Source organism: Mytilus galloprovincialis, chromosome 3 (genome assembly GCF_965363235.1).
Source record: "Mytilus galloprovincialis chromosome 3, xbMytGall1.hap1.1, whole genome shotgun sequence".
NCBI classification, from domain to species: Eukaryota; Metazoa; Mollusca; class Bivalvia; order Mytilida; family Mytilidae; genus Mytilus; species Mytilus galloprovincialis.
This window is the reverse complement of record NC_134840.1, coordinates 100,575,129-100,602,695: the sequence shown is the minus strand read 5'-3', so window position 1 is coordinate 100,602,695 and position 27,567 is coordinate 100,575,129. Positions and strand designations below refer to the sequence as shown.

Genomic DNA, 27,567 nt, shown 5'->3' with positions numbered 1-27,567 from the left:
GTAAACAATAACATATTTAAAACCAGATGCTCTGCAGGGCTCACCTTGATATGACAGCAGAGGTCAAACTCTGAACAATTGGGACCAGTATGGACACAACATTCAAGCTTGATACAGCTCTGAATTTGAATTGTGATTAAGTAGTTGATACAGCATAGGTTTCTGACACAGAATGAATGTGGTCTAATGAACTTAAAAAAAATAAATTTACCTATTATGGTCCAATATCCAATATCTAAATACATGGCCATGGATTGATTCAGCATATCAAACAATCCCAAGAATTCAATATTTGATGAAATCAAACAAAGTTTAATTTTGGACCCTTTTAACCTCAATGTGAACCAATTTGATAACAGGGCCCAAAAATCAAAAATCTAAATACATGGTTAGATTAAGCATATCAAAGAACCACAAGAGTTCAATTTTTGCTAGAATCAAATGAAGTTAAATTTTAGACTCTTTGAACCTCATGTGGACCAATTTAAAAATGGGGACCAAATTCCAAAAACTTATTACGCAGTTAGATTCATCATATTAAAGAACCCCAAGAATTAAGAAATCAAACCCCATTGAAATTGGTCAAGAATTAAGCAATTTATACAAAGTATAAGAAAAGTATTGTTTTTGGCAACTAATTCCTAAACAGTTTGGGCCATAACCCCTAAAATCAATCCCAACCTTCCTTTTTTTGGTATGGAACCTTGTGGTATAACTTCAGAAAGATCCATACACTTAAACACAAGTTATTGTCTGGAAACTAGAAAATACTAATTTTGACCCCTTTCTTTTGTGGTTTCAAACCTTGTGTTTAAATTTCATAGAGATTCATTCACTTAAACTTAAGTCATTGTCCGGAAACTAAGTGTCTTTGGACGAAGTTGAAGACTACAGATGATGAGGAAGTGATACCAATACATATGAACGTAAAATATTTTGTGGTAGAATAAAAGGATGAGGAGTAAACATCAAGAAGAAAGCAAACCAAATTACAATATGAACTCTAGAGGCTCTCAAGAGCCTGTGTGGCTCACCTGATTCCAGGCGCGTAGCTTTCTATATGCTAACACGCAGTTGCGTGCACATCGATTCGGTATGTAAAAAAAAAAAATGGCAAAATAAAAATTTATAGATTGAATGTTAAAGGAAACACCTATGTTGTCACTTTTTTAATTGATGAAATATCATTAAATAATGGCATTTGGTTTCAAAATAAAAGTGTTACATGTATTGGATATTATGACAAAATCGGACAGTAACTTGTATCTTTTACAAGATTTGAATTTGTAATACTCAGTCTAAGACATGTAGTTTTTGGAGCACATTTTACAGTGTACGGTTCATCAGTTTGGAATGAGATGTACCAATCGGCATTAGAATTATCAGAACCCTTCGATATCGTTGAAAATATGACGAGGCGATGTGGTCGACAGACTACCAGAGCCATTCACCCTGCAAACACGCCAAAACAGTATTGGAAAGTCTCATTATTTTTTGCGTATGTTGAAAACAAATGTACGATCAACAATGAACGACGACAGCTACTAGCATTACTGCATATTCATCGGCATTTCAGTGTGAATATTGACAATTAAAGTAATAGAGAAGTTTGTTTCTGCCAAGACCCGAAGAGCAGATTTTGGACAATTTTGAGTAAATTCTGTATCACAAATATGTGTTATTTATGTATTACTCTATTCAGATGATTTATTAATAGTTTTACATTCATAAATTTTTTATAAGTCCTATCTACATATAGCTCCTCTTTTAACCGTCCTATGACCAAAAACCGGAAAAGAAAATATTTTTCTGCATAAAAGGTTCCCAAAAATTTAGTTGCTTGCACATTGTTTCTTTCTAGCTACGCCCCTGGATTCTATACTTGGGATTTTGAAATAAAATTAAAAAATGTAAAAAATTGTAACAGATACTTATAATGATGTTTTAGGCGAAATTTGGTTTAATATAGTTATGTTTGATTTCATTTATTCAGTAGTTCTATTAAAGAAGACATTTGTATGTATTTCCCTTAGGGTCCTATGTTAAACTAAGTCTCTACTGGCGGCCATCTTAGATAATAGATTGGCTACAAAGTAACAACACTTGGTCAGCACCTCATAGGAAAGATTCATGCCATGTTTGGTTTCATTCCATTCAGTGGTTCTCTAAAAGAAGACATTTGTATGTATTTCCCATAGGGTCCTATGTTAAACTTAGTCCCCCTCTGGTGGCCATCTTGAATGATGGATCGGCTACAAAGTAACAACACTTGGTCAGCACCTCATAAGGAACATTCATGCCATGTTTAGTTTCAATCCATTCAGTGGTTCTCTAGAAGAAGTTCAAATTGTAAAAAGTTTACACCGCCGCTGCCAACAACGGACGCCAAGTGATGAGAAAAGCTTTACATCAATTAGCACAGTTACCCAACAACAAAAATAACTAAAAGAAGCATCAGGATTTCTAGAATAATTTAATCATTATAAATGACTGTTTCAAATTTTTCTAGTTCTGTGAGATTGTATTTGTAATTATCTTGGATAATTTGACTATTGATTTCAAGTAATTATCTTGGATAATTTGACAATTGATTTCACTGTATTAGGATGGAATGTCTATATCTGGTCCTGTCTATTTAACACATGGTCATATTTTAAGTGGTGAAATACGGCTGATCTTTTTCCATTAATTCCTTTAGAATGTCATCTACTTCTGATGTAGGAAATCTGTCGATAAATGATTGAACCAGTCCATCTGCTGATGATTCGTAACTTTGTAACTTTACCGTAGGTCCTGGAATATAAAATTATAAAAATGGATAATGAAAATTAGGAATATACAAGAGACAAAAACCCAGCAAAAGAACAGAAAACAACCAAAAGCCACCTATTGGTCCTCAACACATTGAGAAAATCCCACACCCAGAGGCGGGCTTCATCTGGCCCCTAAACAAAAAGTCTGTAATTGTTCAGTAAAACTAGTTTTAATCACAAAATGCACAACTTAAAAAAAAAAAATATATAAAATTCTGATTATCAAAAATTATGATGCATCTATATTAAAGTATATAACTGATATTCTTTTGACCTTTAAACCAATATTTCAGATTACACAGACAAAGTGATAGCACATTTTGTTTATCTGTTCAATTCATTGAAGATTTCCGGGACTTAAGTAATATGGGGATTGAAAATTTGCATAGGTATTTGGAATAAAGAATGGAAGAGTAGAATATGTCAAAAGAGACAATAACCAAACCAAAGAGAGAAAGCATTCAAAGGTCACAATCATGTAGGTCTTCAAAGCAGCACAGTGAGAAAATTTTGTACACTTGGATATTGTTTCACACTATGTGTTGACCTCATTATTTGTTTTTGTCACTGGGTTGCTGTTTTTTCAATGTATATTTGATTTGTCCTTTTATATGTATCAGAAAGGGTAAAACTAGGACAAAAATTTGTAATCAGGCTATATGTATACATTAAATGAGTTATATAGGGTTTAATAAGCTTTACTTTATATTTACACTTAAATTTGGCCTAACAATTTTGGTCAAAACACTAAAATCTTGTATAAATTAGGCCTCCACAAAGTTAAAACAAAATTGAACTTAAGGTCCATCTGAATTTAACCTTAGAATTTTGGTCTCACTTCTTATATGTTGTATAAATTGTGTCTTCATAATCTCAAGATAGAATTGACCATTTGGCAGAAAATTTTGACCACCTAATTTTTTTTACCTCAGAAATATGTGTGGTATGAAACGGGTCTTCAGTAAATTAAATAAAAGTGACCTTTTTGCAGAAAATTTGATAAAAACGTTCATGATGTCAGTTGTAGTTGTTAAAGAACAACAATTGTAACTTTTTACTGTACACCAGAATTAACTTCTACTAGTCTGATTGTAAGATTCTGGCAAGTCGAACTAATTACATTCACCTCTGATTAGATGATTTGTGAATCACATGATAATGAGATCATTTTTATCTTTTGGAAATTGCAGACATTTGGAGAATGTCTATGAATAAAAAGCAGATTCTATTTTAAAACTTATGAATAATATGATCTATATTTACAGGAAAGACCAACCCTTTGTACTTATGTAATACTTTGTAAACCTAACTGTGTACATCAAAACTTGATTAATAAAATATGTGGCTATCTAATCTTTAGTGACAAGACATAATAAGGAAATACATGTTTGTTTGAGTGGCACTTATGACAACTTGTACTGCTAAAAATACCAGCTACTTATACCGCTGAATCACTGAAAAACTTCCCCAATTTCTCACACCTTAATATCTTTGAAGTAAAGAGTAGGGAAAAAATCTACACTTACGCCTAAATATATTTAAGTATAAAAGGGAAAATAATTTGTAAACCTATTGTAATCATGTGTCTTTCTGTGAAGTAGGAATTTGTCATTATAACTTATTTTTGTTCCAATTTTATGATAATATTATATTTTAAGATTGAGCTATTCCTTATGTCACAAGCTTGAAATAGCCCAGAGTATAAAAGATGTGGATAATTTTGAATAAACTCATCATATTTTTTTTGTTTTTTTTGTTCCAATTATATGATAATATTATATTTTAAGATTGAGCTATACCTTATGTCGCAAGCTTCAAATAGCCCAGAGTATAAAAGATGTGGATGATAAATTTGAATAAACTCATCATAGTCTAGATACCAGGATTAAAAAAAAACCTTGTAACATCAAATCACTAAGGAACAAGACTAGAGGGTCCAAGGACCCTGTGTCGCTCACCTTAGATTTTTGTTGACATTTGATGCATGAAATAACAGTAATACTTTTTGTTAAAGGAAACTTTGTGAACCAAAATCTAATCTTTCTTGTGATTGAACCACTTTCAACAAGTTTATTATTTTCAGTTTTGAGGTATAAAACACACTTTTCAAGTATTGTGTTGTTCTCTCATGAACATACATGTTTATATATTTGTTCTATATAAACTCATCATCGATACCAAGACTACATTTTGTATATACGCCAGACGTTATCATTACTGGTCAAGGACCATTAAGGAAACTTTAATTGATTTGTTCAATATATATAAGTTGTTCAATTAGTTATGACAGCAAAGTAACTGATCATTATGGAGAATGGCAACAGATCAACTGTATCAATCTTTTTACTGGACCCAAGATTATCATCTTTTATGAGTGGTGACCTGACCTTTAAATTAAGATTCAAAGTGAATAGGTATTACTTGAATTGAACAAGGTAGACACAGAGAACTAAGTTTTTGCTAGCTTAAATAGAGACGACCTTTATAGTAGTTCTAACATGTGTGAAGCTGCTATTTGTTTGTCATTTTTGGGTTGTGACTCATTTTTATTTCTCTTCTTGACTGGAAGTTTTGTTCTTATCAATTTCAAGGGGTGTGAAAAATAATAAAAGACATCAAATTTAATTGTTTATTACGAAAAATTTGAACACATCAAATACTTCAAATAATGCATTATAATATTCATTGTCTTATACATTTTTTTTTATATATGTGCATTAAAACAGTTCACTTATAGAACAATATTTACATTCTATAACAACACATATTCAAAGTCAAAATATGACAGTAAAAACAGTATATATAAAAAGCAACACAGAGATTATATTATGATATGATTATTGTTTCCATAACTTGACCTTCAAAATTTCTTGAAGGTAATTTGTAAGGACTTGTTGAGAAGAATATTTAACAGTTTTTTACAACTTAAAGAGTTTAGATTCTATATATAATTTATTTTCTCTTGAGCATTTAACAACTATCTGTCAAAGTAATTGTCATTGTTGTTTCATTTCTAATCATGGTATACTGAGTTGTACCATAGTATCTCTGTATTAAACTTTATTCATATCAGTTCTGGTGGATTTGCTTTAATGCAAGATTCAAGAGTTTACTCCATACGTTTATTAATTGTTGTATGATGTTACTGAAACAATCTATATAATTCTTATTTTCTTCAGCAATTAGTTTACTATTCACTTTACATTGGCTTATTATAAAACAGTCATTAAATGTTCTCAAATTTCTTCTCTATTAAGCAAATGTTCACAAATTTCTGCTCTATTAAGCAAATGTTCACAAATTTCTGCTCTATTAAGCAAATGTTCACAAATTTCTGCTCTATTAAGCAAATGTTCACAAATTTCTACTCTATTAAGCAAATGTTTACAAATTCTTTTCTAATAGGCAAATGTAACAAATTTCTGCTCTATGAAAGCAAATGTTCACAAATTCTTCTTTAATAGGCAAATGTCACAAATTTCTTCTCTATTAAGCAAATGTTCACAATTTTTTTCTCTATGAAGCAAATGTTTACATGAATTGTTCATTAGTTTCTGTTTTATAAATGACTTCTACATATTTATCAAATGTATAAGCAAAAATGCAACCACATAGTTGAGCAGAATGACAAATTAATGCAATATTTGATTTTTTTTCTCAACATTTAACCCTTTGCATAAATTAATGATTTACACATTTTGATAAACGTGTACTTAGAATAAGACATAATTGAAATCATAAGAAATCAAAAATGTTGGATTTATGGATTGTTTTTCAATTTGGAGAACTCGAAGTAATTATAATATTATAATAAAATATGTGGTATTTGTACAGAAACTGATTTATTATGTCTGACATGAACATGAGAGCATTTCTTAAACAGAAAAGTCAATGAATATTGGATGAGATAAATATACAGATTAATTTGGCATTACAAAAAGTAAACTGTACATACTTAATCATGATAAATGTTTAGTATATCATATATATATATAGTGAACAAAAGTATTGTAAATTGTATCAAGTTATCTATATGAAAAATTACAATGAATATATGTATATAACAGCAAGGATTTCAACATTCATAAACATTTTGATTATTTAATCATAGTTCATCAAACAGCCAGTTAAATTTAATAATTTTGTAGGAAGAGAAATGAGGCATGGAACTTGTGGTCTTCAAAACTCCCTTTTTACATCTATATTAAAGCAATGGCTTTTGATTGTATTCAAAAACAAATATTTCAAGAATTATATATATATACATTTATAATAAGTAAATATCAGGAGTGTTCACATGCGAAGTGCACACAACTCTCCACTGATACAATGAGCATTCAGGTAGTAAAATTTGATGTCTCCAATCATTACTGACTTGAAATGAATGGAATTCTACTTTTCTTCCATAGCAAATAGTGGACTAATCACCAATGGCCTTTCTGCTTTATGGAAGTCAAAGCAACACAGTTTCAAATTTCTTTACCTCTGCTACCTTTAATCCAGTGTACCTATAAAGAAGAAAGCTTTGTAAAGAAGCTTTCTTCTAAACAGGTAAAACTGGATATCAAGAGCCTTGAAGCCAACTCATTTCTATTCCTACTAAAAAAAAGGCAAATCTGTTGGAGTGGAAACCCATTTTCCTTTAAAACCACTCCTGCACATTTGAGGTTGCATTTTCAGCAACCGCAAATGTGTCATGTTTTTCAGCGGGTTTAATTTTCATTGTTTCAAACAAAGCTGGTTTCGGCATATAAAATAATTATGACACTGAATCATTGAGTTTCAATGGCTACATATATAACTTTATGATCGGACCAATAGGAATCAAGAACTTCTGTTTCAAAATTTACCTTACTATCAAAATTTAGGAAAATTAAGTCCAACAATGTACCATAAGATGTAGTAGGTTTAGACACAATTTGTGAACAGCAAAATGAATCTCTCATGAACTTTAAAAAAGAAGTGTTCCCAGTGTTTAAATCAATATTAAAGTCTCCCATTAGGATAATTTTTGGATGTCTTAAATACACGTCAGGAAGAAGGCTTGCAAGGAAAGTATCTTTAAGTTGTTGCAATTTGCAGTTTGGTGCTTTGTAAACAAAGACAACCTGAAAAAGACCTTTGCTGGGTGATATTATGTCTGCTATAACAAACTCTAAAGATGGAGTTGAGAAAGTGACTGTATTGTGAAGAATACAATCATTTCGATAATATAATACCAATCCATGAGGTGGTCTTGTATTAAAGTTTGTTTGCTTTTGGTCTAATCGAATTGGTGGTTCAAAACCAGGTACATGAAAATCATCATTTTCATCTGTTGAAATAAGTCTTGATTCAGCAATACCAATAACATCAGCATCCAAGATGTTAGGATCTGATTTAAGATCATTAAAGTGAGCATGCAATGACCTTGAGTTGTGAAAAACTACTTTAAAATAGTTACTTGATAAGTTATACAATGGCTTAAAGCACAACTGTAGAGTTGCATCTGTCCTTAGTCTGTGTAATTCTTGTCGAACACAATCTGCTACAGCTATTGCTTCTTGATTAAGATCTAATATCTGTAATCCAGTTAAAGATGTTACTCTGCTTAGTGCAACATAGTGAATATGTGGTATTTTCCCTTTACGTTTTGATTTCAGACTAACAACAACCTCGTGTAATGTATCTCCTTGCGATTTATGTATTGTTTTTCCGGCTGCTGGGCGAAGAGGAAACTGAATTCTTTCAAAGGTCTTATATTTATAAGTAAATGATCTTTTAATGTCAAACATTGGAGTCCATGTTTTTTCAACATCTTTTCCGTACAAGTGTGAATATTTTTTTCTATTGTTAGCACCTATTCTGGCATCTTCAAACTTAACCCATATGATACTTGGTCTTAAAGATGTAGTTTTGCACTCAATCAATTTAAGTTCACATGTTGAACCATTTGTGAGACCATCAGTGACTTCAATATTAGCTGTAAGATCATATTTCATCCCAATTGCTAGTACTACTTCTTTTGCAAGATTGGCTGTATCAGACTGTTTTTCTGGTAAAGAACTAAGTAATTTTGTTTTTACAGATGTTGGTAAATCCCCACAAACTGTGTCAACTGCTTTAACTTTAACTTTTGGTGAGCATAATTTAGATATGTATTGCAAATTAAAATTATCCACTAAAGCATTTTCAACAAACAAATGTGTAGCATTAGTTCTGTATGTTGTATCACTGATTGAAACAGTTCTTGTACTTAAAACTGCAAAATCATTTTCAGTCAGCTGATTTTGTCTCAACCTATTTAGTAGAAGAGCAAATTCTAAATCATCTTTTTGTCTCATTATTTCAGTAAGTTCATGAAAAGAAAATAATAATTTCCAGTAATTAGGGGCTAATGCTGTTAATCCTTTGCTAAGATCATTGAAAATCCAGCTGTCAAATACAGGCTGGAGTTGGAAAAAGTCACCAATAGCTATGATACTGACGCCACCAAATGAACAGTTGCTTCCCTTGATTTTTTTCAGCCTTCTCTCCAGTAAAGAGAACATTTTGTTTCCAACCATTGAAATTTCATCAATCAAAATCAGAGACAAATTTCTGTATTTCATTCTGAGTGTATTGAGAACATCACATGACAGTGACTGGTCAAGTCCTTTATTTGGTTGTATCTGGAAAGCATTGTGAATAGTCAGACCATTTATATTGTAAGCTGCCTTTCCAGTAGGAGCACAAAGAAGAATTCTTATATCGTCAGGGTCCTCACCTTCAATAGAACATAAGTGTCTATGTAAAGCTTGAAATATTGCTCTGACAACTACAGATTTTCCGCACCCTGCTCCACCTGTCAAAAATGTATAAAATGGTTCATGTTTTGTTTTAACCCATGTGACAACATGTTGGAAAAATTCCCACTGCTTTTTATTCAAGGATCTTATCAATGCAAAATAATCACTCTCACTTATTCTGTTGGCATGATTTGTCAATTCTACTGTTCTTGCTTCTATTCCAACTTCACGGGACATATCATACAGTCTATGTTATGTTGGTCTATCTGGATTGAAATGAACATACTGTTCAGATTCTGTTGGGCCTATTTCAGCATCTTCCATTTCTACTTGCTGTGTGGCAGGTGCTATTTGATCATTCTCATTACATTCATTTTCTGCCTCTTCTATAGCTTTCTCTAGATCTATTACTTTACCCTCATATTGCTTGGCTTTTTTTTCTAATAGTCTTGCAACAGTCAAGTACATTTTTTCAAATGTTTCATGTCCACATTGCAAATCTGAAAGTTCATTTCTCCATGGATAAAATAACATTAAGCGTTCTCTGTAGAAGTTTTCAGAGTCAGTCTTGTAATTGTATTTAACATATCTTATAACCTTAGGTGTTTTTCTTTGGTATATTCTAATACCATTCTTCAGAGTTAAGTCAATTTTGTTATTGTTTTCTTCTATAACATCTGTATTTGCCTCTTCATTTTCACTTTCAGATCCATTGTCCTGCTGTTCTGTTTCATGATCTGAGGACTCTGAAGTTTTAGGATACTGCAATTCAAGTTCAGATACATAGTCTGCTAGACACCAGTTCTCCAGTTGTTTTGGTCTACGCGAGTATCTTTTAATATCATTGTCTGATTCTATTTCAGTAGAGTCTGGGCCTAGTTTTTCTAGGGCTGATGATTGCTTTAGGAGGAAAGTTCTTTTGTGACGTGGAGATGTGTTAATGAATACAACTTGTCTTGTAGCTTTTGTTAAAGGCATCTGTAGTGTTAAGTAGGTTGCTTCTTGTGCGCTTGTTTCAACAGAATTTGAAAAGTAATTCCCAATGTGTCTTACTTGATGCTTCAAGTCTAAATTTCCCTGTCGTGCTTCTTTTGCTGCTTGGTCTAGTAATGCACTCATACCTTTTTGTGACTTACTTATGTATGAAACAATATACACTGCACATGCAAATGCATCTAAAACAAACTGTAAATCATGATTGGCTTGCCAGGCTACCAACACAGTTTTCATGTAACCATTAACACGGACTTCAGATGGTTTTCGTTTGAGAAAAACTTTTGGACCATTCAAGTTGCTTCTAATGGCTTTAATGTAATTTTCATCATTCATTTGTAACACGTCATCTAAAAACATGTCATATGTCATCTGGTCTATATCTTCAAAATTGTGAAGTGTATTAATTTCGTTTTGTATTTCTTTATATATAGCCTTGTATTTTTCTATGTCATCATTTTCTCCCAAAGGTTCTAAAATTACTGTTGCTTTCATAGGTGGAAGGGGAAAACCAAAACGACAAATTGGGTGACCTTTTTTTCTGCACGTTTTTGAATGTTTATGAACTTGCAAATTGACTAAACTGTCATTTTCTACAAGTGAACAGGAGACATATTTATCAATAAATGCTACAACATCTTCATTTGAATCACTTTCATACACTGGTGCATTTTCAATCCAAATTAAGATATGAATATGTGGTGAACCTCTCTGTTGAAATTCAACCCTATAAAAAAAATCTGTCAATTTTCCAATAGGATCATGATCACTTTTCAACACCAAGTTGATAAACTGTTGGACACGATAATCAAAATATCTAGAGCACGTCACAGGGTCTTTCTGAACAAGTTTAGATTTCTGATTCCAATCCATTTCTTCCAATTCGTTGTCAGTATACTCTTTGCCATCATTTAATTTGCCAAGAATTCGTAACAAATCTTTCCAGTTAGTGTCTGCAGATGAAAGAGAGCCAAACCATGTTGGAAGACCCAACTGTCTAATCATTGCAAACAAATCTTTTTTCCTCTTTTCAAGGTAAACTGGAGAGTTTCTTAAACTTCTAAAGATATAATAACCTTCATCCAATCTTACAAGATCATTCACAGTGTTAGGATTCAGTACATCTTTTGCTGTCCATTGTTTTCCTTCTGATTGACACCTTCTCAGAGCAAGATTGACCTTATCACTTATGTTTTTTAACTGAATTTTCTTTAACTTAAAAAAAATGTTTGGTACAGACTGTGCTACTCTCCTATCCATGGACCTTAGTTCCCATTTAACAATATCAGTATAGTGAACAGAAACAGACCTGTCTTTGTTATCTGGCCTTCTTTGACCACAAAATATAGTTGGAAAAGATAAGTACTCTGCATCAGGATCACTGTAGAGACTAATTGGTCGTTGACCTTCACCAGGAGCAAAAGTTAAACCTGTATCACATAGTGGATTGTCGTCTGGAATGTGATCTAACAGTGTATCTGTGTTTCCAACATGCGTTTCACTTTCATCTACTTCACTGAAATGATCGGAGTCATCGTCTGAATCATTTTCATCTTGGTCATTCTCTTGTTCTGTACTATTGTTTTCATTTTGTGTTTCTTCTTCATTTATTTTTGCTATTTCTGTAATCCAATTATCATTTATTTCAATCCCAGAAGACTTGTACAAGTCACTTGTTCTCATTAAATAATGTAATGCACAAACGACAGCAAATGGTCTGACATTTTCACTAAAATCACATTTTTTGAATTCAAGCTTTTTCTTCAATTTGACTGATATTGTACCTGATTTCTCTATTGTATGTGGAAGAGAATTTATTGTAGGTTGAACTTCAACAGGTACATTTACAACATTGCCTTTAACTGATAACTGTCCACCTCTAGGCAACTGTCGAATCTGCATAAAAGGAATTCTTAATGATAATAGTCTCTCTTCTAAAGGATACAAATTTAATTCTTTTGGTTTTTGAGGAAATCCCATTTTATTTACTATTGCAAAACGAGGTATTTTTCCTCTTTTAATTGCATTTAGACAAGTGTGGCATATCCATTCTATGTGCTGTACAGATTTAAAATTAGTAAAACAATGAGTCATGTTAGCAGGAGTGTTCGTTTTGACAGTTTTAGAATTTACTACAGAATCACAGAACCAAGTTTGATGACATGAAGTACATATATATGTAGGACCTTGATTTATTTTTGTTTTAAAATTTCTTATGCAAGCATCAAGGGTTATACCCTGAGTTCTTTTCTTTTTCAGGTCTTTTTCATGATCTGTAAAATCAATGTTTTTTCTTTTAGTACTTTTGGCTGTCTTTTCATAACATCTGTCTATATCTAGGTTTTTCTGTCTAGAACTTTGTTTCTTCAAACGCTCATTTTCTAAATTTTCTGGATTTGACCTATATTCTTTTTTTCTGTGGAAGTCTCGTTCAGACTCATGTTTTCTGTAGTCTTCATCTTGTCTGGCAATTTTTTTCTTTTCTGTTTCGTTTCTTTTGAAATCTTCACTCTTTCTAGCCTCTCTTTTAGAAGCAAGTTCTCTTTGTCTTTCCATCTGTCTTATATCAGAATTATCTCTTTGAGACTTCTTACTTTCCGCTTCAGCCCTTCTATAATTTTCATCCTTTCTAACTTTTCTTTTAGCAGCAAGTTCTCTTTTATTGAAATCTTCATTTTTTCTAGCCTCTCTTTTAGAAGCAAGTTCTCTTTGTCTTTCCATCTGTCTTATATCAGAATTATCTCTTTGAGACTTCTTACTTTCTGCTTCAGCCCTTCTATAATTTTCATCCTTTCTAGCCTCTCTTTTCGCAGCAAGTTCTCTTTGTCTTTCCATCTGTCTTATATCAGAATTATCTCTTTGAGACTTCTTACTTTCTGCTTCAGCCCTTCTATAATTTTCATCCTTTCTAGCCTCTCTTTTCGCAGCAAGTTCTCTTTGTCTTTCCATCTGTCTTATATCAGAATTATCTCTTTGAGACTTCTTACTTTCTGCTTCAGCCCTTCTATAATTTTCATCCTTTCTAGCCTCTCTTTTAGAAGCAAGTTCTCTTTGTCTTTCCATCTGTCTTATATCAGAATTATCTCTTTGAGACTTCTTACTTTCCGCTTCAGCCCTTCTATAATTTTCATCCTTTCTAACTTTTCTTTTCGCAGCAAGTTCTCTTTTTTTGAAATCTTCATTCTTTCTAGCCTCTCTTTTAGAAGAAAGTTCTCTTTGTCTCTCTCTCTGCCTTATATCAGAATCATCTCTCTGAGACTTTTTTTTATCTGCTTCAGTTTTTCTATAATTTTTATCTTTTCTGGAATATCTTTTTGCATTTAATTCTTTTTCCTTGAATGTTTTATTTTTTCTTCTATTTTGCATGTAGTTTTTCATATATACAAATTTGGGTACCTTCATATACTGGTAGGAAACTTTTTTTTGTTTTGTGTTCCTTAGTTTCTGATCATCGAAATAATTCTTAATCTGCTTGGTCACATCTTTGTCAGTATCTTTACTACTGATACATACAGGTAAAATTTCAAATTGAGAGTCTAAATCAATTTGTAAACTTGCGTAAAAAGCATATAAGTAACTGAGGAGGTCATGCAAGTCAGCAAATCCAATCAAAATACTTTTGCCAGAGGAATCTAATGGATTATTCAGTGTACATTCTGAATGAGAATGAGTGTCAAAAAAATAGTATGTATGATTAAAATAATAAACTGCCGAACATATGGCTCCAATCAATATAAGAAATTTGTTAGACTGCTTTATACAACTTTGAATTGCTTCTTGTAATGTTAGAAATCCAGTCAACTCTTGGTACTGTAAAGCTAGACCAAACAGAATATTTTGTTTGTTAATTATAAAAGTCCCTTCAGGAATTTCTATTTTGATGGGAATTTCATCAAAATTTAAAAGCATATTTTTAAATAATCCCTGTGTTGTTAATTCTTGAACATGCTTCCTGTAAATTTCATCACCTTTATTCAAAATGTAATCCAGGTTCAGTGTGTTTGAATCAAAATTTGATGTAGAAAGTGACAAGAAAACTAAGCAATTACAAGTACATTGGTTTCCCCTGCTTTGATCAGCAAATTTTGTGGCATATTGGTCAAAAGTTCCAAATTTCAGAAATTTTGCATTAAAAGAATACACCTTATCGCTAATCCCGGCTGACCCGCCCGCTTGAACTTTTGACGTCAACAACAATCACTTTTCCATTGTGGCGTCAGATATTTTGTTTTATGACGTCAAAATTTTACGGGAACCTGTGTGATTTCCAGCAATGGCGGACAAATAGCGATAAGGTGTATTGGAATAATCAGATATCTCTTCTAAATTATTTTTAGATTGTTCATTTTGGTCTTGCAACAGATCAGTTTGGATATTACTATGAGAATCTTTTCTTGCATAACTATTGTTTGATTCATTTGACAGAATATCTGTTTGTATTTGACAAGTTTCTTTTGCACAGCAATTGTTACTGTTTTGATTCAATTCTTTTGCACAGTTATTGTTACTGTTTTGATTCAAATCAGATAGTTCATGTTCATTCAATTCAGATATTTCAAGTATATTCAGTTCAGATATTTCAAGTTTATTCAATTCAGATTTTTCAAGTATATTCAGTTCAGATATTTCAAGTGTTTTCAATTCAGATTGTTCAAGTAGTTTCAAGTTACTGTTGTTTGCATTTGAGTGGAGGTCAGTATCCCCCATATTATTTGAGTTACTGTTGTTTATATTTGTGTGGAGGTCAGTATCCCCCATATTATTTGAGTTACTGTTGTTTATATTTGTGTGGAGGTCAGTATCCCCCATGTTATTTGAGTTACTGTTGTTTATATTTGTGTGGAGGTCAGTATCCCCCATATTATTTGAGTTACTGTTGTTGAGGGTGTCAGTATCACCTATGTCAAGGTCTAACTCTGTACTGTTAATGGGGCCAGTATCCCTAGTCAAGTCCGTCAGTCTCTGTTTCTTTGGGTTTTTCCCACCACGTTTAGCCTCAGCTGCCCTCCAATTTTTTCTTCTTGGCATCTTTAAAAATCTAAAAATACATATATATGCAAACAATGTACAATAATGAGGACAAAATGTTATAAATGCATAATGTGATAAAAGAAAGGCTAGATGAACAATTACATAATGAGAGCTAATATGATTGGGGTAGACATAGTACCTTTATATATATCATGAATATAATATGTGTTTTCTGCCATAGAGTGGTCACTTGTTCAGACATATTTATAGCTATATCTATATATGTGTCTAGAATATTTTATGCTTCGTGTATTTGAATAAATAATTTATAAAAGTGCATTTATAGTTTCTAAACATGTAGCCTTTGGTTAAATAAGGAAAAGTTATGTTATGTCCTTTTTGTCATGATTAATATTATGTCCTTGTTATCATGATTAATATTATGTCCTTTTTTTTTTTTTTTTTGCATGTAAAAAAATGAACATTTTAGAAATTGGTATTGCTAGTGCATGGCGCAGCTTTATACAACCGCAGAGGTTGAACCCTGAACGGTTGGGGCAAGTATGGACACAACTTTCAAGCTGGATTCAGCTCTAAATTTGGATTGTGATTAAATTGTTGAGACAGAATAGGTTTCTGATACAGAATGAATGTGGTCTAGTGAACTTAAAAAATTTTTTTTGCCTTTGAGCAATTCACTATGCTGTTGAATATTAATCCTCTCTCAAAAAAAATGTTTGAAGAAATTTTCTTTTTTTTAATGAAATCTGAAATGAGAAAAATTTAACCCCCCCCCCTCATTTTTTTTTTCACATCCCCCTTTCCCTTTTTCCAAAACTGATCTCAATTCAAATTTAATAATGGAGTTTGCAACAATAACTACTCATTTAAATACATAATAAAATATTAAAATATAAAATAAAGTGCTTGTTATCACTGAATGGTAAAGATTGTTTTAATTTATCAGTTGGTAGTAAAAGTGAATATACATTGTATGTTGTATAAAACAATGATTTAAGTTGATTCAACTACTATTCTGGACAAAGAAAGATAACTCCATTTGAAAATTTCTTGCTATTGCACAATATTGTGCAATTAGATATTTCTTGCTATTGCGCAATACTGTGCAATTGAAAATATTTGCTATTGCACAATACTGTGCAATTGAAGATTTCTTGCTATTGCGCAATACTGTGCAATTGAAGATTTCTTGCTATTGCTGAATACTGTGCAATTGAAAATTTCTTGCTATTGCACAATACTTAATATAATAATTTTGGATCCTGATTTGAACCAACTTGAAAACTGGGCCCATAATCAAAAATCTAAGTACATGTTTAGATTCAGCATATCAAAATAGCCCAATATTAAGAGAGCCGTGGTGTAGTAGTTAGTGCATCGGACTACTAACACAAAGGTTCCTGGTTCAATTCCTGTCTGGGATGAAAATTTCAGGAACTGAATTTTTGGCTCTCCCTTGACGCCATTTGCGAGTGTATGGTCTCGAGGAAACGATGATAGTCCGTCAGAAGGGGACGATAAATGGCTGACCAGTGTTAAGAGAAAGCCATATCTCTTGCATGTTAAAGACACCCTGGTAGATTTCGAAAAAGAGCAGGCTAATGGCGCTACAAGGCAGCACTCACACCCGCAAAGTGGAAAGGGATTAATATAAGTTGCAAAACTTGTTTCCTAATCCACTATAAATAAATATGTTTAAACTAAAATAGAACAAGAATTCAATTTTTGTTAAAATCAAACTTAGTTTAATTTTGGACCCTTTGGACTTTAATGTAGACCAAAAAACTAAAAAACGGGACCAAAAATTAAGAATCTACATACACAGTTAGATTTGGCATATCAAAGAACCCCAATTATTCAATTTTTGATGAAATCAAACAAAGTTTAATTTTGGACCCCGATTTGGACCAACTTGAAAACTGGGTCAATAATCAAAAATCTAAGTATATTTTTAGATTCAGCATATCAAAGAACCCCAAGGATTCATTTTTTGTTAAAATCAAATTAAGTTTAATTTTGGACCCTTTGGACCTTAATGTAGACCAATTTGAAAACGGGACCAAAAATTAAGAATCTACATACACAGTTAGATTTGCCATATCAAAGAACCCCAATTATTCAATTTTTGATGAAATCAAACAAAGTTCAATTTTGGACCCTTTGGGCCCCTTATTCCTAAACTGTTGGGACCAGAACTCCCAAAATCAAACCCAACCTTCCTTTTATGGTCATAAACCTTGTGTTTAAATTTCATAGATTTCTATTTACTTATACTAAAGTTATGGTGCGAAAACCAAGAATAATGCTTATTTGGGCCCCTTTTTGGCCCCTAATTCCTAAACTGTTGGGACCTCAACTCCCAAAATCTATCCCAACCTTCCTTTTGAGGTCATTAACCTTGTGTTTTAATTATTGATTTCTATTTACTTATACTAAAGTTATTGTACGAAAAACCAAGAATAATGCTTATCTGGGCCCTTTTTTGGCCCCTAATTCCTAAACTGTTTGAACCAAAACTCCCAAAATCAATCCCAACTTTCCTTTTGTGGTCATAAACCTTGTGTCAAAATTTCATAGATTCCTATTTACCTAAACTAAAGTTATAGTGCGAAAACCAAGAAAATGCTTATTTTGGCCCCCCAATTCCTAAAATGTTGAGACCAAAACTCCCAAAATCAATCCCAACTTTCCTTTTGTGGTCATAAACCTTGTGTTAAAATTTCATAGATTTCTATTCACTTTTACTAAAGTTAGAGTGCGAAAACTAAAAGTATTCGTACGATGACGACGCCAACGTTATACCAATATACGACCAAAAAATTTTCAATTTTTGTGGTCGTATAAAAAGTCTGTATAACTGTTATTTTCAACAATTTATAGAAGTCCAAAGTACATAATTTCTGCAATAATTAGCAGGGCGGAACAAAAGTTAAACTTAACTCATCACGGTTAACTCACATACTAAAAATCAGGCCAACATCTGAAGGCATTTAGAAAACAAGAATGTGTTCATAGTACATGGATGCCCCACTCGCACTATAATTTTCTATGTTCACTGGATTGTGAAATTGGAGTCAAAACTTTAATTTGGATTTAAAATTAGAAAGATCATATCATAGGGAACATGTGTACTAAGTTTCAAGTAGACGTGACGTACTTTAACTTCATCAAAAACTACCTTGACCAAAAACTTTAAGCTGAATTTTGCACTTTCATTTTCTATGTTCATGATCAGTGGACCATGAAATTGGGTTCAAAACTATAATTTGGCATTACAATTAGAAAGATCATATCATGGGGAACATGTGTACTATGTTTCAAGTGGATTGGACTTCAACTTCATCAAAAACTACCTTGACCAAAAAAATTAACCTGAAATAAGACAAACGGACGGACAGACCAGAAAACCTAATGCCTCTCTACTATTGTAGGTGGGGCATAAAAAGTATGTTGTATTCAGAGGTGCTCTTACCAGAGTAGGCTTACACATACGGTAAACGGTGCAAATTGTGCTCATATGATAAATTCATTTAATATGAAAGGCTGTATGAACAAATTTCTGTTTACAAATATCTGGACGGGTGGGCACCGGGTATATATTATACTAAAGGAAAGTATAATAGTCCCAGCAAATATTAATTAGTGAGGATTGTTGACCCATCAGGTAATCCAATTACATGCAACAACAAATTATGACACCTGTTGTGACTGTTGATTAGCGTAGGGTCTTAAACTTGTCATTATATTAAATTAAACATTCATTTGAATGGACCAGAAAAAAATAAAATTGGAAACCAATAATTGGGATTTTGACCTGATTTATGATCCTGATATCAGGATTCGGGTAAAGGTATGAAAATCAGGATGATACGGCAAAAATCGGGATAGTTGGCAAGTCTGATAACAGATGTTTCAATTGTTATTTTGTAGAATTACAAATAAAGTATATCAGTACACAAGTTCCAACAAACAAAACTCAAATGGTTAAAATATTTTTAATGAATTTAATATTTCCATTGAAAACTTGTTTTTCGCTTCATCCTTCTCTTTTAAGTCTTTAGCCAGAATATGTTTTCACGACAACATCATAATTTGAGAATATGTATAAGGGTTTGCAAATTAGATACATTTAGTTGTATGCTACTATATTTTCAACTGCACAACGCAGTAAAATAAATATTAACAGCAAAATAATGTGTAAACTATTTTCATCAGGTAATATTATTTGCTGTCATTTATAAATCTGTATAATTTCTTCCCTTTCATCAGGTTGGGAACAAACCCTCTATATGGCGATTATACCTGTATAGAGGTACTTCTTTTAAAGAGGCATACAATTATCCATCTATAGAGGGGTATTTTTGTTTAGATTGGATTTAAAACAAATTAGGGCAGAATGTCATTTTCTAGTTTTATTGGCTACAATCTCTAGCATAATATGCAAAAAGTGACAAAACATGCAATCTATTGTTTAGCTTAGGAATACAATGTAATCACCATATAGAGGATTTGTGATCATGTGTTCCCAACCTGTTCATCGTTATCTAGCTTCTTTCATTCTAAATTTAGAATGCTAGCTAATCAAATTTTTCATTTAACTATGTTGATCATATTCATCTATATTATATCCGAAAATACAAAGCAGTTTATGTGCCCCTATTTTAGTTTTAAACTTGAGCAAACTGTTCCATTACTGTACCTTCAAGAAGTTGACCATGGAAGAATTCTGACTTTTCATTGAAGAGTTTCTTTTTGCCTATATCTTAATACCACAAAAAAAACTTAAACAACAAAGTCCAATAAATATGATGACTGAAACCAATGACACTGAAAACATGGGTCTTTATTCTAAGAATGTGAACCTCCCAACGAGAGTACAATAATCTCATTTTTAAGGGTCTCCTCCTGTTAAGGAGAAAAAAATTCCTCTGTATGAAATATTTCATGAATGAACATTTTCAGCTGCCATTTTTGATAATTTCTTACTTTTATGACTACAGTAGGGTATTAAATTTTACCTGTAAATCAAAGAAGATGTATAATTATATGGCTTCACTTGACAGCTTGGGTGTCGAACATACTGGTAGTCAACAATGTTTACCTCTGGCTAACTGCCTTTGTGTATCATGTGTAATAAAAACTTTTGTGTATTGAAAAAAGTGTTACTTCCCTTTGAATTATCCTTTTTTAAGTTATTTTTCTCTAAAAATGTAAATTGTAAAAAGAATATAAATTAGTTATATTTTAATAAAATAATCATAAAAGGGTGGTAATTAAATGAATTTAAATGTTTTGGGACAAATAAAAAAACATAAATTTATAAATTATTTTAGGAATCTAGACTTCTTTTCAAGGATTAAATTGAAAATTATATTCAAAATCTGATTAAGTAATAGTATTTATTGTGTTATAATCTTCAAGGAGCATAACCTTGAATTTGATTTTAAGAATATTGTTATATTCATATAAATCCTTACAGAATATTGTTACATTTAACTAAATATAACAAAATATTTTACACTTATAGAAACTGAATATTGTTTACTTAATGATTAAAAGTGGTATCATTCAAATAGAAAGGCAACAAGGGTACTATAAACATGATAAACATTACTTTCTGATGGAAATTTGAAAAACAAATCACTTTTATTAAAGACAATATCTACATCCCACGGTATACATTTATGACAAAATTATCTTGATAAAAAACCTCCTTATCTCCTGACCAAAATTTCCCAATCTCCTGATCTGAGTTTCACAGTCCATTTGTGCTTCTTCGTTACATTTGTTGTTTTTATAGTGATTAAGATAATAACACAATGTTGACTGCTGTACCCCTATTTTTGACATTTTTACCTATTATGTCTGTTTGTTTTGTTCACGCATCGGTGATAATATAATGGAATTTGATGCGACTGTCATACAAGTGGGAGGTTTAGCTAGCTTTAGAACCAGGTTCAATCCACCATTTTCTACATTTGAAAATCCCTGTACCAAGTCAGGAATATGACAGTTCTTGTCCATTCGTTTTTGATGCGTTTTGTTATTTTATTTTGCCATGTGATTATGGACTTTCCGAAATGATTTTCCTCTGAGTTCAGTATTTTTGTGATTTTACTTTTCACATGTATGATTTTCTTGTAAAGTTATATTTTTATATTAAGTATAATCATTTCTTAAATATCAATTCAATACCAATACTTTATATTGGATTTATCCTATGAAATGAGAACAATGGACACAATTATATTTATTTATAAAAAATACCCTAAACTTGCAATAAAATATAAAATGATGAACTATATTCTTTCTTTTATTTTTATGAGAAAAAATGTCTTTTAATAGTAAATTGATATTTTCAACAATATAAATTAATTTTAAGATCCTGTGTTGTTGAAAAATCTAGCTTTCAAAATTTCTGTTATTCTATTAAAGTTTTAAACAATAATATGAGGCACACACAGTGGTGATTCCAGGGGAGGGTTCAGGGGGAGGGTTCCAGGGGTTGGAACACCCCCTTTTTTTAATGATCAATGCATTTGAATCAGGACTTAAAGTTGGAACACACACACACCCCTTTTTTAAATGTCTGGATCTGCCCCTGACACATGCATATAATTATTACTTGTGAAAGGGGACAAAATATATATAAATAATTTTTGGAATTCGAAATTGACATTCAAACTTCAGAATCTGTTGAACAAGAAACCAAAATACTTACATTATTGCTGTTTAAATTTTATCTCTATCTATAATAATATTTAAAAAACTTACAATTTTCTAAACTTGGCCCTTTAGATACAGAGGAAAATTGTTGAAAATTGACTTTAATGGGCAATAACCCCTTAAGTGGTCAACTGACCATTTTGGTCATGTTGACTTATATTAAGATCTTATTACGCTGAACATTATTGCTGTTTACAGTTTATCTCTATCTATAATATAAATATTCAATATAATAACCAAAAACAGCAAAATTTCTCTAAAAATTACCAATTTTGGGGCAGCAACCTAACAACATGTTGTTCGATCCATCTAAAAATTCCAGGGCAGATAGATCTTAACCTGATAAACAATTTAAAAGCAGTCAGATTTGTTCTAAATGCTTTGGTTTCAGAGTTATAAGCCAAAATTTACATTTAACCCCTATGTTCTATTTTAAGCCATGGCAGCCATCTTGATTGGTTGGCTTGGTCACAGCACACATTTTTTAAACAAGATACCCTAATGATGATTGTAGATAAGATTGGTTAAATTTGACCCAATAGTTTCAGAGAAGAAGATTTTTGTAAAAGATTACAAAAATTTACGAAAAATTTGTAAAAAATGACTATAAAGGGCAATGACTCCTCAAAAGGTCAATTGACCATTTTGGTCATGTTGACTTATTTGTAGATCTTACTTTGTTGAACATTATTGCTGTTTACAGTTTATCTCTATCTATAATAATATTCAAGATAATAACGTAAAACGGCAAAATTTCCTTAAAATTACCAATTCAGGGGCAGCAACCCAACAACCAGTTGTCCGATTCATCTGAAAATTTCAGGGCAGATAGATTTTGACCTGATAAACACTTTTAACCCATGTCAGATTTGCTCTAAATGCTGTGGTTTTTGAGTTATAAGCCAAAAACTGCATTTTACCCCTATGTTCTATTTTTAGCCATGGCGGCCATCTTGGTAGGTTGGCCAGGTCACGCCACACATTTTTTAACCTAAATACCCCAAAGATGATTGTGGCCAAGTTTGGATTATTTTGGCCCAGTAGTTTCAGAGAAGAAGATTTTTGTAAAAGATTACTAAGATTTACGAAAAATGGTTAAAAATTGACTATAAAGGTCAATACCTCCTAAAGGGGTCAACTGACCATTTTGGTCACATTGACTTATTTGTAAATCTTACTTTGCTGAACATTATTGCTGTTTACAGTTTATCTCTATCTATAATAATATTCAAGATAATAACCAAAAACAGCAAAAATTCCCTAAAATTACCAATTCAGGGGCAGCAACCCAACAACGGGTTGTTGAATTCATCTGAAAATTTGAGGGATGATAGATCTTCACCTGATAAACAATTTTACCCCATGTCAGATTTGCTCTAAATGCTTTGGTTTTTGAGTTATAAGCCAAAAACTGCATTTTACCCCTATGTTCTATTTTTAGCCATGGCGGCCATCTTGGTTGGTTGGCCGGGTCACGCCACACATTTTTTAAACTAGATACCCCAATGATGATTGTGGCCAAGTTTAGTTTAATTTGGGCCAGTAGTTTCAGAGGAGAAGATTTTTGTAAAAGTTAACGACGACGGACGACGACGGACGACGGACGACGGACGACGACGGACGACGGACGCCGGACGCCAAGTGATGAGAAAAGCTCACTTGGCCCTTCGGGCCAGGTGAGCTAAAAAAGGGTTTTGAAGCCATCATTTAGCTTAATTTTCTTGAAGTTCTAAACCTAGGTTAAGTCACAACTGAAGTGGAAAGGGTGTATAGTTATAATTGTGACCATTTTGTTGTCTAGCAATACTCATTGTATTGTGCTGACTACTACTTTTTACCATTTTCTTTTGTTTCTTATGTAATGACATTGTGCATCTCTTATCTTTGTATTATTTTGTATTTTGAATGATTGTTTTAGAATCAGTTGTAATTGTCTTGATGGAGATGGAAAGTGATTGATGTTTTAGAAGACTGACAGTTCAAGGCAATAACATGTGTATAAAATAATAAAATCTGGTAAACTTGGAAAAAATAAGCATAAGAAAGATAGTTAAATCAAAATATTCCTTGTACATGTTGTGCAGTGAGTGTTGTAAAATTTCAAACTATTGATCAACTTTGATTCTAGAATTGCTTACACACTATAACTCAAATTTTTCAAATTCAGACTGAAAGTAAATCACTCCCCCATGGAAGTCAGGAAATGTTTAACGAAAGTTTTCTACAAAAGGTCTTTCACGTATATGAACATATGGATTGGAGTGGTTACCAGACCTTCTCTAGCCTTTTGGGGGTGTAGGTCAAATCATAAAATCTTCAATGAATGATTAAATATAAAAAATAATAAAAAATTTACTGTGATGGACATTTTAATTTATTAAAATAGAAAAAAAACTGTAAATTACAAAAACATAATGGTCACATAATGAATAATGGCTAACTTCTAAATAGAGAGATACAAAAAAACTGAATCAAAGGAGAGGTAAGAAACATTCTTATGCATAAATAAGAATAAGTCCTAAAAGTTTGGTAAAAGGTCTAGTATGAAACAAGAAAATCACTACTGATGTACAAATTCATATTTTGTAATACAATGTACCATATTTCAAAATACTGCCCATGTATCAGAGAGCACACCTCTGATATATAAACAAGAAAACCATGTGATCTATCTACTTTATAACAATATCAACTTTCCTACAAGGTCAGTTAAAAATAAACGTATATATAAAGATATGTTGTTTATATTTTCCACTTTTCTAATTTATTAACTTGTTGTTATAACTTGCTAAATAAAAATATGGTAAAACATGAGAGGCTTTAATCATAAACACATGTTTTTGAAAGGATGTTTTTTTAGTATATATAACCTTGACCAAGATATGGAAAAGCAAGCCAAAACTATATATACAAATATGACCTTTGATATCGTAATCAAACAAATTGGCCACTTGGGGTCATTTATTTTATTGATATCAGAGAATTAAATGTAAAAATAATCACTAGTAAAAGTGCACATAACCTTTTGGTAACGTAAGGATATGTAACATAGAAAAGTGAAAGTCAGTGGCAGATCCAGCACTTTTTCTAAGGGGGGCCCGCTCCAGTCATGCTTAAATGATTCCCTATATAATCAACCAAATTTTTCCCACGAAAGGGGGGGGGCCCGGGACCCCCAGGGCCCACACTGGATCCGCATATGAAAGTGCTTGTTTATAGAAGTTTTATTATTTTATGGTCAAATAGAAAGTATAGCTATGTACCAGTCTAAATTCTAGAACCTAGTGAGTGCTTGTATTTATTGATTGATAAATTTCATATATCACTGAGGGAGTGTAGTATGGATGTTTCTGACATTCCCTTCTAATTATTTTCACAAAAAATGAATTAGTTCTTATTTAAAAAAAAGTTTTTTTTAAAGGAATCTTGGGGCCTCGGTGGCCAAGTGGTCTATGTAGTTCTACTACTGTAATCAATAGCCAGTAAAAGAGGTTGTCAGTTAGAAGCCGACCTGAATTGACTAACATTGTCAGTTTTCCTCAGGCACTCCAGCTTCCTCCACCAATAAAAACTGTCTGCCACAAATAAGCCCAAAAGTAGTGCTTAAAGTGGCTAAAAAACCAACAACCAATCAATCAATTAAAGGAATGATCAGTTGGGGAATCAATTATTTAAATGAAACAATTTGAAAAGGATAAATACAAACAAAGTTTACACAAGAATCACATGAATTGAATACAAGTTTGGAAATTTTCAATTAAAAGACATATTTTTTATCTAGTCATTCTGTTAGCTATGTTTCATTGTGATATTGGTCAATAAATCCTAATTTGAAAATAAGAACAGAGTTCCAATATCCCCCACATTTCACATATTTAATACATGTATTTCCAAGGGGCAAAACTCTTTTTTAAAAAGTCAATCATCCACCATTATAGAACTTGTCTGAGATATTGCTGATATTAACATATAGTGTAAATTTGATAAAATGTGTACCAGAGAGAGCGCTAAAGAAGCCATTTTCCATAATTTTTATTTCCAAGGGACATAACTCTTAAAAAAGTTTTATAGTCCACCCTTAGAAAACTAGCATGAGATATTGCTGATAATAACCTATAGTTTGAGTTTTATAAAAATCTAGCAAGAATTGTACCTGTGAGAGCGCTAACAAGACAGACTGACAGACAGACGCCTGACAGTTCCATGTCCACCATAACTCGTTATACAAGGGACAATTATTGGTAGAACAGGGGACATTTTATGGCTTTATTGAACCTTCAAATTTCCTGTACAATGATGCAGGTTTATAACTTAGGCTTTGACTATCATTAAACAAAGAAATCATAAGAATACATTTTTCAAGAAGCCACAAAAATAAGTTTCCATGAAAATAAAATAAGATTTGTATAATTATAAGATATACGATCTGTTGGTTTCTGTGATCATCATAGTTACAAATCAATTGACTCATTTCTTATAATGTTTATATCATAATATACTCTCAAATATGGCCTGTTGTCACTGCCAAAAGTTTACTTTGATCCAAAAAAACTTTTTGAAGGATTTTTGATAGTGACAACCATGAAAGAAAGCTTTTTAGTTTAGTTTTTTTTCTATATTTTAAGACTTGAAATACGTTTATTGAACATGTTGAAAATCACCTGAATATAATTTACCTTGTATGACACAAGAAAGCTTTAATAAAAAACAATGAATAAGATTTTGACAGAAAAGAGCCTCATCTAATTTTTTTGGAAACTAGGATGGGCTTTGATGAGCACTAGAAAAGTTTCTGATGGATCACTTTGATAATCACAATTTTGTTCACAGTGACCTCCAACAATGAGCAAAACCTATTCTGCTTAGCAAGCTATAAAAGGCTCTGACATAGCAATGGTAAAACAATTCAAATGAGAAAATTCAAAGCATGATTGAAGAAGAAAAAAAATGAAATAAGGCAGGTATATTTAAAATTTTCGGACTATAAATTTGTTATTTAAGGAATGACTGTAATATTTTTTCTGTCTATGAAGAAATATCATAAAAAATGTGGTGCACACTGAATAACGCGTGTAGCGAGTTATTTAACAGTGTGCACTACATTTTTTATGTTATTTCGAATAGACAGAAAAAATATTACAGTCATTTTTTATAATTTAATTCTAAATTCCATTTTAAACCGTAGAAAACCATGAAAAAACGTTATTGACGTCACGGTCACATGACTAAATTATGTCTATGGGATAACGTCAGCCCATCAAAAGACGCGTTACATC

General features: G+C 31.9%; 1 protein-coding gene across 2 annotated transcripts in view; it reads right to left on the bottom strand.

The window, feature by feature from the left end:
• Positions 1–2,454: 2,454 nt before the first annotated feature.
• The window catches only part of LOC143069532 (dipeptidyl peptidase 3-like), a 56,080-nt gene continuing 30,967 nt past the window's right edge, over positions 2,455–27,567 (bottom strand). For both annotated transcript variants that reach the window (XM_076244213.1, XM_076244214.1), the window contains one exon: positions 2,455–2,793. In XM_076244213.1, coding sequence (XP_076100328.1) covers positions 2,654–2,793 — 140 coding nt within the window. In that variant the 3' untranslated portion in view covers positions 2,455–2,653. The remainder of the gene's footprint in view (positions 2,794–27,567) is intronic.